Below are 13901 nucleotides of genomic sequence, written 5' to 3' on the forward strand. Positions count from 1 at the left end.
CCTGCTGCCTCCTGGGAGCACAATTGGCAGATCACGGACAGCTTTTACTGAAGTTCTAAAAGCTACAAAAAGAAACTTTGCTCATATAAATGAAAGGGATGTTCCAGGTACTGCCTGTCCTGTTTCACATATGATCGTTCATGCGGTATTGCCCTGTTTTAGTTAGATGCTCTCACTTTCTTAGTATGAAAAGAAGAAAGGCTATTTTTTTGTGACAAATTTGCTAATGCCAAGCTTGTTTGTATGTGAGAGTAATGGTGATGAAATTCAGGTGGGTAAGAGATTCTGGCTTCCCTACAGTAAAACCACAGGGATAATTTCCACACATGGATTATTATTTTTTTTTGTCACCTAGTTAACAAAAGGTTTTACTGCTTGTGGACTGTGAATAGGCACTTTATGGTCTCTGGAACTAGTGATTTTGCTTGTGATACCCCCAATACAGAGAAAGTCTTGTATCTGAGTGTGCAGTCTCAGCAGTGGAACTGTAGGAGGCAGTGCAGTGAGCGTGTGTGCTGTTTTGTTTGCCCAGAGTAAACCATCGTAGGTTTAAATCAAGAGACTGTAGATGATGAGAACTGAAGTTAGATACTCACATTGATTTAGCTTTTATTTATTTCCCTTTTTCTGTAGGATACAGTTTTGCAATAGTCATTGTTTATCACGGAATGGGAGGCGAAGATTTCTTATAAATTTATAAGATATTGCTTGCATAAATAAAACAATAGTATTAATGACCTCTTATAGCACAGTTACCTAGAATAATACAGACAGTAATCCTATGATACGGACATGGCTGCCATTCCACTATACATAGCTTACTTGTTCTTCTGTTTTATCAACTTCATTTTCTGTGAGCAGCAACGTGTCCAGCAGAATGGCTGATGATGCTTGGATAGGTGAATTCCTCAGCCTCATTGGGCTCTGGTACATTATGGGGTTAATCCCGTTTCTCATCCCGTGCATAACAAAGAGCTTGGAATTTTCTGTCACAGAATTCCTGAAAGAGATCCTGCTGGAACACTTCCGAAGGATCTTGGCAGGCTTTGTGGTCCCATAGTTGCAAGTGATATACCTGCTGAAAGCCTCCCTAAATGTTTTGTTGAAGAGTGTATAGACAAGAGGGTTCACTCCCGAGGAAATGTATCCTATCCAAACAAATATCTCCATGAGCTTTTGAAAAACTTCCTTGTTGCAGGAGTTGCACAGGACTGAACTTATGTTAGTTATGAAGAACGGGCACCACATCAACAAGAAAAGTAAAAATACAATCCCAAGAACTTTTGATGCCCTTTGTTCATTGGTTATGGTTTGCATAGACTTCCTCCCAATTGTAGACATTCTGCAGATGGGCATATCGTTGGACAAAGTCTTGTCCTTTCTGGAGCCGTTTAGCATGGCCACCTTTTCTGGTGAGTAGGAAGGTGTCGTGTCACGCTGAAAAACCGTGGACACCGTTGACCAAGTCAAACGTTGAGGTGGCTTGTTGATCAAGTAGGCCTTCTTGCGTAGCACTTGGATTGTCAGAAAATAAGTGACTATCATGATAGCTAGGGGAATAAAGAACGCAGCCACTGATCCGTATAGAATAAAGTCATGAAAACGATCGGGCGTCAGAAGACACGTGATGTTTGTAGAGTTGCCATTTCCATCTTCAATGCCTCTGATAGGAACTGGGATAGCAATACCTAGAGGAGAAAAAACAAATACTTCAGTATATGGTGATTGCTTGTCTTATCCTTTCTTGGGTCTGAAGCCTCAGGGTCTCTAAAGAATTCCTGAACTCTGGAGTAGGCACAAGGGTTACTGAGAAAACATGAGTTGTTTGAGGGCCTCACGTGGGTAATTGGGAAAATAGTACTTTGTGAGACTTGGCAAGCTCAGCTTTAACAGAATGCCCTTTTAACGAGATTGGGACGAACCCTTAGAGGTTGAGGAAGCAGTATGAAGTTGCCAACTTCTCAAGTGTAAAACACATGAATTGCTTTGACTCTAGTCACTGCAATTAGTATGGCTTTTCCTCCCTTGAAATGAGTTTCCCTAATGCTCTTCACCTCCTTCCCTCTCCCTCTGCCCCCCTTTTTTTGAGGTAACCGTTGTACTTCTTGAAGGCTGGTTCTGTAAATACTTAAAAGTTGTCTTTCCCTCTTATCTTAATGACATCAAGTGATTGAATACAGCTGATTTTTTCACCCTGCTTGGCTGTGGTATATACAAGTAGTTAAATAGATGCCAGAATTATGCAGTGTGTGTATTTGAGATGGATTTGTTGTTTAAAGTCTCTTGGATATTTAAGAGTGTTTAAATGAGGCTAGCTAGCGAGCTCTGTAATTCACTGCTCATTTAAAAAAATTAAAAAAAATGTTAGCAGTCTTGTCTTTTAAATGATTTTTTTTTATAACCACTAAATTACAGTCAGAACTTCATTTGCCAGCAGTCTGACATCACAATGAAAACAACAGGTTCCTTGCTGTCTGGTAGAGGTTATTTGTGCTATGTTTCCTGATACCACTTAAAAATGTAGGTATTTACTGCAGTCCTCTGCTACTCTGCTTACCAAGGTTGGTCGGGGGCAGCAAGCAGAGAAATGATTTACCCTTCAACCACTTGACCCCTTTCTTAAGTGGAGGCACACCTTCAGATAGAGCAAATGCTTAAAACAAGGATTGAATCAAATTAACCTTTGATTTCGAGAAATTTGGCTCAGCTGCAGGGTACTTTCATGTTAGATAAAAAGCAATGAAAAGTACAGCACTGATTAATAACAATACATCGGGTATTAAAAGGTCAGCTTGTAAGTGTGTTGTCTCATTAACAGTTTCCTTTTTTGTGATAAAATAGAAATATGTCTTTTCTCTTGTCATCATCACAGCTCTTCCAGAATTTTGTTCAAGTTGAAATTTCTGGGTTTAGGCACGTATGTCTAAGTCAAGAAGATGGATGTACCTATTCTTGTATGCGTCATTGGCCTAAAGTAATCCGGAATAATTTTGTTCTTCCTCTTGCATACAGAGCACAACAGCTCTATGCTTGTGGCTGCCTGCTATGCATTTTAGTTACTTGAATTCAATGTTTTCACCTCCTAGCTCATTTAAAAGACTTTTGTAAGCATTGAAAGCAAGCGATGTGCTACATACACAACAAAGAGAAGCTAATATCATAAATGTTTATACATTTGCATCCTTTATATCAACAGTTTGTTTTGGTGTTTTGTTTTGTTTTTGGTTTAAAGGTAGCCTTTCTGTATGATGTATTGCCAGTGCATCTCAGTTTTCAGTGTGAATATTGCCAGCTGCTCACTTATCTTTCATTCTTTGGTGCAAGTAATTAACCTTTTCAAAATTTGTTTCATGAGATGATTGTAAGTAAGGCACTGTTTTTTAACAGCATGTACTCAAGGCTTAAAATTACGTTTGGGACAGAATACTAGATTGTTTCCACAGAAACATGAAATCTTGCATTCCCAGGAGACATGCTAGCCATGCAGACGTTGTCTTCTGACTTTTGGGACCATAAAGAAGTGTGATGATTAGGCCTGCTCGGTGCTTGACCTTTCTAGTAAGCTTGATAAGGAGCAGCTATCCAGGCAGGTTTTTGATGTAGCTACACATGATCCAAGTGGTGGACTTAGACCAGCCCAGGTGTTACGGTCTGCAAACCATATAGTACTTCATCAAATTTGTCTTTGTGCCCAGCTTACACCTACTTTTTTGGACATGAGAAGCTTCTGCATTGCTTTTCCAGTTTCCGAGCCTCACATACCTATTGAAATGAGCCAAACGATGATGATTTTGATGATTGTTGTAGCCCATGAGTTGTACTGGCTAGCCTGGATTGGCTTTTTAATTGCAATATAGCGGTCTAGTGAGATGGCACAGAGGTGCATGATGGAAGCTGTGGAAAAGAGGACATCAAGGAACAGCCAGATAGGACACAAGGCAGCTGGAAGAGGCCAGGCATTATCTGAAAGAGAACAGAAAACTCATTAGAATCTTTTCTTGAGTGACTGTTTTTGGTGTGTAGGTTGTTGTTTTTTTATTCCCTCCTTGGTATCAGTATCCTTAAAGTTCATAATTCTGCAGAAACTCAACTTTGCCACCACCTCAGTTGGATTGTAGTATTTTTCAGTTGACGTCTGATTGGGATGGTTGCCATCGTCACACTGATCAGGATGTTTGTGTATAATAAATCTATCCCTATCATTCTGTCCATTTTAGATCATAATCTCTTTGTGGTAAGGACTCTGGATATAAAAAAATAAAAATAAAAAAATTAAATGGGCTAGGACTGTGTTCAGTGCTTGCACCCTGATTTTAAATGACTTTTTTCAGCTATGTATTTCTGTTAATCCTGTGATTCAAGACTGTATTAAATGCAGGAGGTAGTAGGTCATAATCAATGTATTAGTCATTGCAGAACCATGTTTGGATCTTGAAATTAGTGGTAATCTTGAGGAGCCTAATTGTGCAGAAAGTAAAAAGAAGCAGGGCTCTTCTGACTAGACATTTTATAAACATCGATGTGCTTTCTTGTACTTTTTTTTTTTTTCCAAGAAGGATGATATGAATTTTTAATTTTTAATCCTGTTTCTGACAGCAGTTACCTGTCTCTCATGTTAATCTTCATAGCAAATGTATGATCTGTCAACTGCATTGGGTCCAAGCTAAAAGTTTTGTGATGTTCAGTGTTGCAAAAGGCTGGTATTTTTATGGTATTGACTGATTTGCTTAAATTCTCCTTCCTTATAAAACTCAGCTGTGCTTGATCAGTAGGTTCATTAAAAGTACTGTCAGAGAACTTGGTTCTTTGTTGAATAATGACTAAGAAAAAAAAAAATATTTGTGACAAATGAAATTTGGTTTTAATCTCCTTATTCTGAATGTTGGGATGTTGTAATGCTTGATCCTGTCAGTGTGGTGACGGTGCAGCAGTTTGACATTAAAACATTTTTTCATAATGTGACTGGTAGATGGAAACAGCATATTGCTACCTTGACTTGAGTAATAAGCCCCAGAAAACAGAAAATGGTGTAAAGACAGTATGTACTTTTCTGCATTGCTGCCCATGTTTGGAAACCTTTCCTGTTAGATAGAGAACAGGTCGATGAAGCATTACGCTGGATGTCACCCATCCCCAAAGCAGGGGACTCCAGGTGAGGATGATGTAGAAAATGAGGCAAAAAGGAAGACGAATGGTCTAGTTTAAAATCAGTAACCATTGAATTTTAATATCTAGCTGCGTATTTCCAAAAGTAGATATTTTAGTTAAAATTATGCTTCAAAAATGTCATACAGTTATGAGAAAGTCATAATTAGTATATTTTGAAATAGTTGCTCATGTTCATGATTTCTATCTACACTTTTAACTGGCAGTGAAGTGTGTTACCTCTGAACAACAAGATAAAGGAAATCAAAATGTTTTGTGGTTCACGCAAACAGAAAGCAAGCCAGAATAAAAAAGAAAAACAGTTAAATAATTGATTTGATGGGTTTTAAATGTTCTTGCTCACTCCAGAAAAGTAGAACTATTTCTTGACTTACATGATGAGTGATTAGTTGAGATAAAATATGAATAATGGAAAGCGTATTCTACATCTTGAAGGACACACAGATAACACTGCTAGATTTCAAATGAGGAGCTAACACTTCTGTTCAGAGTGCTTACGTGCTGCTCCCTGGATTATAACTGCTTTGCTTTCTGGAGAATTGCAGCATAAAAAACTCTTTCCATTTGCAGTTAATTTGCCTTTTGCAAAAGAAATCCCTCAAATAGCTCACAACAGAAAGTGTTTTTCTTTTAAGTATAGATGTATTGAAACAGCTACCTGACACAGAGCAACTTTGATGAGTTGTAGGGCGTTTGTTAGTTGGGAAGTATAACTGAAGAGAGAAAGCTTTTTCCTTTTTTTCTTTTGAACTGCATGCAGAAGACAGTAAGGTTCTGCATTCGTGGCTATAGCATTGTGTGCTGTTATATTTGTGTGTATGAGGTGATATTATCCATACAAAATCAGAATAGGCGGTAAATGCAGTAGCTAATGAGTTGATGAATATGGTTATTAATTAAACATATATTTATAGTGAAACTCTGATACCTGTAAGTCCTGAAGAATCACCTAGTCATCTGGGATTCATATTTTACTTTGTTTCATTGTACACATGTTAGAAGCTCTGTGCCTAGCCCTGAACATACTGTTCCAGGCTATGATTTTGTGCTTTCCTCATGTATATTATTGTTTGTCTGTTCTGTTAGTTCAGGAGTAGGGAAGAAGCAGAACATTAGTTTCACCTCAGGACCTCGATGGCATGTCTGACCCTAAAGAACAAACAAGCAGTCGTGTTTTTCCACTTTATAATTTAGGCTGAAGGTAAAGTGGGTGAGTCCTGTCAGAGCAGTCCCTACGGAGTTGCTAACAGGTCGTGCTTAGTTTGGATTGTTGGAAGTTCGGATTCTCCTATTACAGATCCACACTTCTAGAGGAAAAAACAAAGCATTAAATGGTTTACTCTGCTGGGATTCTCCACCTTTTTTTGTGGGGAATTGAAATGAGGATTTTAACAACTAGTGGATTTGATTTATTTATTTATTCAAATGCCTGTGTTAGCTGACAAATGTGCTGGCTTGAAAACCTGTTTGCTTTCTCTAGCTGTTGGGTGCTATAAGATAAAACGATAGTCCTTACAATCCTGGTCTCAGACCCTCCTAAATGCAGCAGTGCTGCTGTTGTGCATTATTTTCCTTATTTCTAGTTAATACAAAATCAAATACGTATTTTAAGGTTTCTCTTGCACCTTAAGAAAAGTAAGATGAGCTTTTAACACAACTGTCTGCCCTTGTTTAATAGAATCTTTATTTCCAGAAAGATTTATTGATAGGAAATACCTTGGAAATGTGTAATCCTCAAAACAAAGTACAGTATAGAAGTGCTGCTCTTGCTGTAAGCCAAAAGCTTTTTTTGAAGGCTTGGGAGAAAGCACCTATTGTGTGCATGCATAGGCATGATTGAGAGATCTTTAAACAGGCTTGGAAATTGTTCTTTTGCTATAGGGGCTCCTGAAATGTGTTGCTTGCAAGTGATTTAGTTATAGGAGTCATTTTGTTGCTGTTAGACAACAATGTTTTCACCAAGAAGGAAATCTGATGCTTTAATCGCCAACTGAGCTAAGCCTAGGCTTTAATCTTCAATTTGATGTGTGCGTGTTTGTGGTCTGTGTGTTTGTTGTTCACCCTCGTGGCAGCATTCGGCTTTGGGGACTTCATAGGCCTGGGATTTCTGGGCTGCTGCCTTGCTTTCTCACTCCCATGGCTGCTTGCTTTTATTTCTCCACTCCAATTGTAGTGTCAGCAGTGGTTTTTCACTGTTGTGCCGTTTTTTGACCTTTACCTAGGTGTTCTTTTTATAAAAGTTGCTTTGTTGGAAATAAACCCTGGTTTTATTATTTATCTTTAGATTTGAGAAATTGGGAAGTAGCCATCAATGAAATAAGTCCTTGTTACCACAAGCAAGAAGGAAATGTTTGCCGTGGTTCAAAATCAATAACGGGGAAAGATGGTCAGAAACCTTTTGACAGGTCTCAAAAATTAGGGTTGGCAGCCTGGGACACACAGCTTTACCTTCTGAGTTTTAAGTGCATGTACGTGAGAATCGAGAATACAATTTAAAAGGTGGCACATACCCTGTCTGCAAGTAAACCACTGCCTATGAAGGCATGGACAACAGACTTTTTCCTGCTGCAGGCTTTGCAAATTAGAGGTTCCTTCTGAAGAATTTGCTAATTTCGCCATCTGATAAATAGCAACGTTTTTGTTTTGCTTTGGTATTTCTGTGGTAGTTCTGTGTGTTTATAAATTTTGGTAACTTCTGAAAGCTAGATTTCAGAGAATGCAATTATTTCCTAACACGCCTGCCTTTTTGTGGAAGAAATGAGAAGAATTTAGTAACCAATAAAAACAATGAATTGTTTGTATATTCTGCAACTTGTATTCTTAAATCAAAATCGCAGTGTATATTCAGACTGGAGAACATCTTAGTCACTGCTGGGAAGAAGAAATCTGCTGCTCATGGTATTATACCTGTGAGTTGGTTACAGATTTTTTTTTTTTTTTTTTTTTTTTTTTTTTTTTTGAAAGAGCAGCTGCTTATCACAGTGACAGCCTATTTCTGAAGGTTTTCCTTTAAGCCTATCGTCAGGGCATGAAGCCAATAGCTGTAGTAGACTTTGAATTTGAACATTGTGACATTATTTTTTTTTCCAAAATCATTTAACGTGACCGCATTTTAGTTCACACCTTTTTCCTCAAATATTTTCCACATAATTAAATATCAGTCTCATCTGAAGCATAATATTTGTATTCTGTATCTAAAAACTGCACACAGCTATTTCGTTATAACAGAAACATTCCTGTGTGAAAGTGCCAGGAGGCCAGACTTAATTGGCTTTCTGACTATCAATTATTATTCTATGTTCAAGCAGTTATCTGGATAATGTAGCTTCAAGATTTGGACTTGTTCTGTACTCAGAAGTATGTTCTTGCTTCATTCCAGTAACTCCTTATGTTTTGCTCATGCTTTGGGCTTCTGTAAACACCTCAGCATCTTCTGCCAGTTGGTAAAGAGGCAAAGCAGCTTTTCTGGTCGGGAGCCAGAGAGAAATGCAAGATAGCAGTGGCTGAAACTGAAACGTGAAGGGCTGGTCACAATCTCATTTAGTTAATTGTCACTAATTTCACTGCTTTCTGGTATATTTCCTGCACTGTGAAAGATGCTTTTGTTTGTAGGATTCCTAGCATGCTTTAAACTGTTGTAACCAGGGTTTTGCACTAGATTAATTGAGAGATTAAGGAGCAATAGTCTCTTTATAAAGTTGAAAAGAAAGGGAGTTACTAGTTGAGCAAAATTTAAAAAGAAAAGAAAGAAACCACCCACACCTTCACAAAGCCCAGAACCTGCCCTCTCTTTTTATTGGTTGCTAGTCAAATACTAGTGCTTTTTATCTTAATAATTTTATTATTTCTTTTCATTAGTGTGGTCTTTGGCAGGAGCTAAGCACTTACAGTATTTGTATATTAGTACATGTTTACAGAAGTTTTTCACCTGTACATGTGCACATACATTATATCAATTGTTTTTGTAGGCAGTGGTATTTTTTTCAAGGTAGAAATCACAATTTTGGTTATATACATTCATTTATCTTTATAGAAACTGTTGCTTGAAATAATAAAAAAAAAAATCTGCCTATTTTATGATATCAACCCTGAATTCTTCCGTCCAATTCATAGACTGTTAAGGGTGAAAGTCTGTACTATACAGAAATTCAGTGTCCTTTAATGAATAAACACATTTGTTAATAAAGTGATACCAGTCTTCTGCAGCAAACAAAAGCTACTGATGCACTTTCTGAAATGAAGTTTATAGTTGTTTGCTTGTTGCTTAGGCAACTTTTAGAGAGATAGCAAAGGAAACATGAACTCCTGCAGCCTTTCGTTATCTAGAGCCCGGTGGTATCTATACCTTAAAGATAAATCTGTAAATCCTTAAGCTTTTTGAAAAAACGATATCAGATTGCATTTTAAATTGTCTATTCTAGTGTCATACAGGTGGGAAAAAATATTCTTAAAGAAACTTCAGGAGTAAAAAAAAAAAAAAAGACTTTTCCATGCAGCTGTTTCTGATTGGGTGTCAAAAGTAATATTTGAAATAAAGCTGGGCATGAGAAAATATGAAAAAGTCATTCTTCTTCTGTAATGAGTAAGTAGAAAGAAAATGTCACACCCGATGTATAATCATATAAAATATATATATTTTATTCCCTGTGAGCCAGACTGAATGGTGAATCTGAGTCTTGAAGATCAGGTACATGGATGCATTGAGGCTGCTGTGGCTTGACAGATGAATTAATTCTATGGGACACTTTACAAACCATTTTTCCTAGGGCAGGAGAAAATCACTTTCCCTGAAACTGAGACTGGTAAAACTTGACATTGATGCTTCCAGGAACCATCTCTGACTGCTCACGGAGTATGGAATTGATATCAAGATAAAACGAGGTGGCCCTTAATCCCAGAGAGTTAAAAACTGTTCAGTTTAGTTATTTTAGCCCAGATCACTTAGTGTCACATTTCTAAGAGGACACTGACTGCAAGTAATGTAATACCCAGTAGAACAGATCTCAACATTGTGCTGAAGTTATTAAAAACAATGATCAACTGCACAAATGTTCCCATGTCCCTGTCTGATTTAGTTCTAAGTCTCAGGTGCTTTTTGGATGGTTTATTTCAAATCAAAGAACATAGTGGGTATACTTCCCATAAAGACATTAGACTATATTACAATTAGAGGAAGGAAAGATTTTGGAGCCCTTATCCGAGTGATTTTTAAAATCCTATTAGTGTAAAGCAAACAAATTTTCTGTTTAAATTAGACTTCCAAGTTTGTGCCCAGGATGCTTGCCTGATGAAACAAACGCACTGTACTTACCAAACAGTATTATGAGAAGGGCAATCGGCATCACAAACAGTCCCACGAGCAAATCTGCCACTGCCAAGGATGTTAAAAAGTAGTTGGTAGCATATTGCAACTTTTTCTCCAGAGACACGGCCAGGATAACGAGAATGTTCCCCCCGATGGTGGGGATGATCACCAGCAGGAACAGCAAAGCCGCCCAGCGCACTTTGTTCCCTTGCTCATCATTCGGGTAGTTCTCTTTGGGTTCTCCTGTTACTGAGAGGGGTGACAAAGATCCATTGTCAGCTCCAGACCCGTTCAAGAAATGTAAAGGATGGGACATGTTTGTTTCCAGCAGAATATATTCAGGAGCCGTATTTTGGGCAGAAATTGCGTACGGTGTAAGACTTCACTGCGCCTCTCTGGTCCAGGATGGTCCTGAAGAAAGGCCAGCATGGTCAGTATGGTGAACTGGTCATCTGCTATTTTGAGCCACAGTAACCATGTCAGAGCTGGTATCCAAATTTTTTTTTTTTTTTATCCTGTGCGTTGCTGAGCGCAGTTAGTTCTTAAAAATGAAAATCTTGTCTTGTGTCCATCTCTGGCCGCTCAGGTTCGGTGGTCCCGTCTCCTCTTTAAAGTGAGGTTCAGCTTTCAGACGATCACACGAGAGAATTCAATAGCTGAGAAAAGTAAGCAGTGCATTAGCTCCAGTCTTTTACTGCTGTAGGGGAAAAAAAAAGAAAAGTGATAAGATGAATTTGGATGCCAAACGGTTCCCTCTAGCTATAGAGTACGTAGATTTGCTCTTTCTAAGTACAAACTGATGCAAAGACAGATGCTCGCGTTGTGTGTATGCAACTCCTCCTCTCCACAGTGTCTAGTCTCCAGCAGCGTGTGCGTAGGCAGACGGCAGTTCCCATATTTCCCCTTATTAAGAATCCTATTTCTCCACAGAGGGTCACCCCAAAAATATCTTCAGAAATGATGTATGAGGCTTTGGTTTTAATGTCTACAGTTCCTAATTTATCAGGTGAGGGTCAGGAAGCTGTAGACAATAAAACACTGGTGACAGTCTCAAGGGGACAGTAAAGATTTATGGAACTGAGACATCTAAATTTACCCATTACTTGAAGGGGGGGAGTGAGTAAACCTCCTTTTGTTTTTGTAATCTGAGCAGGGCTTTTATTAAGCACAGCCTTTTTTTTTTTTCTCTCTCTCTCTCAACTCTGCTGAAGACTTAACGCTTACATTTCCCTGTTCAAGCAGACACTAAGCCAGTTGTCATGTCGATAAGCTGAACACACTCGGGTACTGGCAAGATTTGATATGCTGTAATTTTCAGGTGAAGAAAGCCTTACCTTTTTTTCTTGGATTTCAGTAGAGTTCACTTTATATCCAGGACGATCCTTTGTAAATTATTGTTCTTTTTCATCACGTGATGGATTTTAAGATGCTTTTCACTGTTTTCTAGAAAGCAAGTTGTTCATTTGGTTTTGTTTCTTATTCTTTTCTGAAGTGTCTCTCTTTGCCTGCTTTTGTTTAGCACTTATGTTTCTTTTCACTCTAAGATTCAGAATTTCTCTTTTGGGAAAACTATCTTCCTTATCCAGGTATTTTCTCCAGCTCTTGAATGGAGGAGAAAAAGTGTTCTTGCTGCATTTAAGAAAGATAAAAGTAAGATTCTTTTTTTTCTGCCCTTCCATTCTTTTGATGATTTTATTTAAGTAGTTAGCACAATCTCGGTGTGATTTTCTTTGTTCGTTAGGAAAACTTGCAGTCCTCTGCTACTGCTGTTTGCTGATTGATTCATTCCAGTGCATCCAGCTCCGTGCCTGAAAGCAGGGAAATAAATGAGTGGGGGCTCAGCTGGAAAAAAGCCAGAGAGGGTTAATTGATTGGGCGCTCCAGCACTCTAATGTATGCTCCTTGTAGCTCTGTCAGGGTGTGCAGACCCTGCAAAGAACCCTTCCTGCTGGACTATTGGGACTACATGCAGGATAGCGTGTGTGCATATGCGCGCTCGCGCTCTCCCTCAGCTCTCTCTGCTTGGAAGCAGTTAACCCTAAAGAGTTCTACCGCCATGTAAACACTCCAATGAGCACACTGTTTTAAGTGTGTGGGCTGTGATTTTCAATCTTTCTACATGCAGCTGCTTCTTATTACTGCGAGTGTTCTCTTTTGTTACCTTCCAACTTTCAGTCAGATGTGTGTGTAGTCTCTAACTTCATGCATTTCTGCATAAAAATGGAAATAGAGTTCACTTCCAAGGACATTAGCTGGACAATTGTGTAAGAGTCACTGAGTTTAAGGCCAGAAAAGACCGTGAGATCACGGTCTGGCCTCTGGTATATTACTGGACGTTACAGTCCCTGAGTTGTTCAGTGCTCTCACCGGGCTCAACCTGGGAATTGGATCATCGAGGAACTACAAATCAATTCATATTTGTTTAGAAAGCAAACAAAAACTTCTTTTGGATACAGCTACTTTGGGGCTAAAGAGAGAAAGCTGCTGTCAGAAATGAACAGAAGTATTTAACTTTTTCAGATAGCACTGTAGAATTTCCAGAGAAGTAGTTATAACTTGTTCCTTTTTTTTTTTTTTTTTTTTTTTTTTTTTTCCTCGTTAAAGGAAACTTTTGGTAAGATTTCACGATGTCTTCATTTTCAATTGACTTTTGACATCTTTATTCTTCAGAAAGTCCTATCTTAGGAAATAAAGATGAATCCAGCTATGGTAATTGTTTCCTTATGTGACCACCTCCCCATTGTCACCTCTGACAGCACTGACAGAGCACATGCAAGGGAGTGAATACATACAGATACAGGAACGGGGATGGAGCAATACTGTATTGGACTAAGAAGCTTTTAGATTCCATTTTCCTTAATCTCAGCTTTGTCTAATCAGCTTCTGTACTATTTTATGAAATTTGAAGGCTCTCCTAGCATTAATTTAACTGGAGTGAAATCTTTACCTTTTAAATTTTCTTTTGGATTAAACACGGCCAGTTTTCACTCCTTCTGATTGTGCAGATGAAGCTTGTTTTCCTTCATCATTAATATCAGAGCTATTTTTGTCCGTGTTGAAAAGCGGCTGGAACTATTGCCACTTTCTGGTGACAGAAATATTGGCAGGATGGTCTAAATAATGAATGTGCGGGGGAAAAAAAAAGTTCCACAGTAAAACCACTGAAGTATAGTAAAAGATAGATTAATCCTTTAACTTCAGTGGTCTACTTGTGGGTATATGGCATGTGCTGATCTTCGCATCACATCCCCAGATTTAAAGAACAGAGTTAAAAGCTCTGGGAATTTAAAAACAGACGATGCATCTATCAGAAACCAGCTCATCATGAGCATTGTGTACTGATGTAAGCCTGTGCTGGCTCTGAAGCATTATCTATAAAGTGGTTTGTTGTTTTTTTTCTTCTTATATTTTGTCTTTCACAGTGCAGTAG

General features: G+C 38.3%; 2 protein-coding genes across 2 annotated transcripts in view; one reads left to right on the forward strand and one right to left on the reverse strand.

The window, feature by feature from the left end:
* Window positions 1-13901, forward strand: part of PSMD1 (proteasome 26S subunit, non-ATPase 1) — a 71229-nt gene that overhangs the window by 24798 nt on the left and 32530 nt on the right. The gene's annotated exons all lie outside the window — the stretch shown is intronic.
* HTR2B (5-hydroxytryptamine receptor 2B) lies at window positions 669-11864 on the reverse strand. Its single transcript, XM_032193077.1, has 4 exons — window positions 11806-11864; window positions 10478-11168; window positions 3763-3963; window positions 669-1688 (listed from the first exon to the last, which is right to left on the reverse strand). The coding sequence occupies exons 2-4, from the start codon at window positions 10785-10787 to the stop codon at window positions 808-810; spliced, it is 1392 nt and encodes a 463-aa protein (XP_032048968.1). The 5' UTR covers window positions 10788-11168; window positions 11806-11864; the 3' UTR covers window positions 669-807.

The sequence above is a fragment of the Aythya fuligula genome, chromosome 9 (assembly GCF_009819795.1).
Source record: "Aythya fuligula isolate bAytFul2 chromosome 9, bAytFul2.pri, whole genome shotgun sequence".
NCBI lineage: Eukaryota > Metazoa > Chordata > Aves > Anseriformes > Anatidae > Aythya > Aythya fuligula.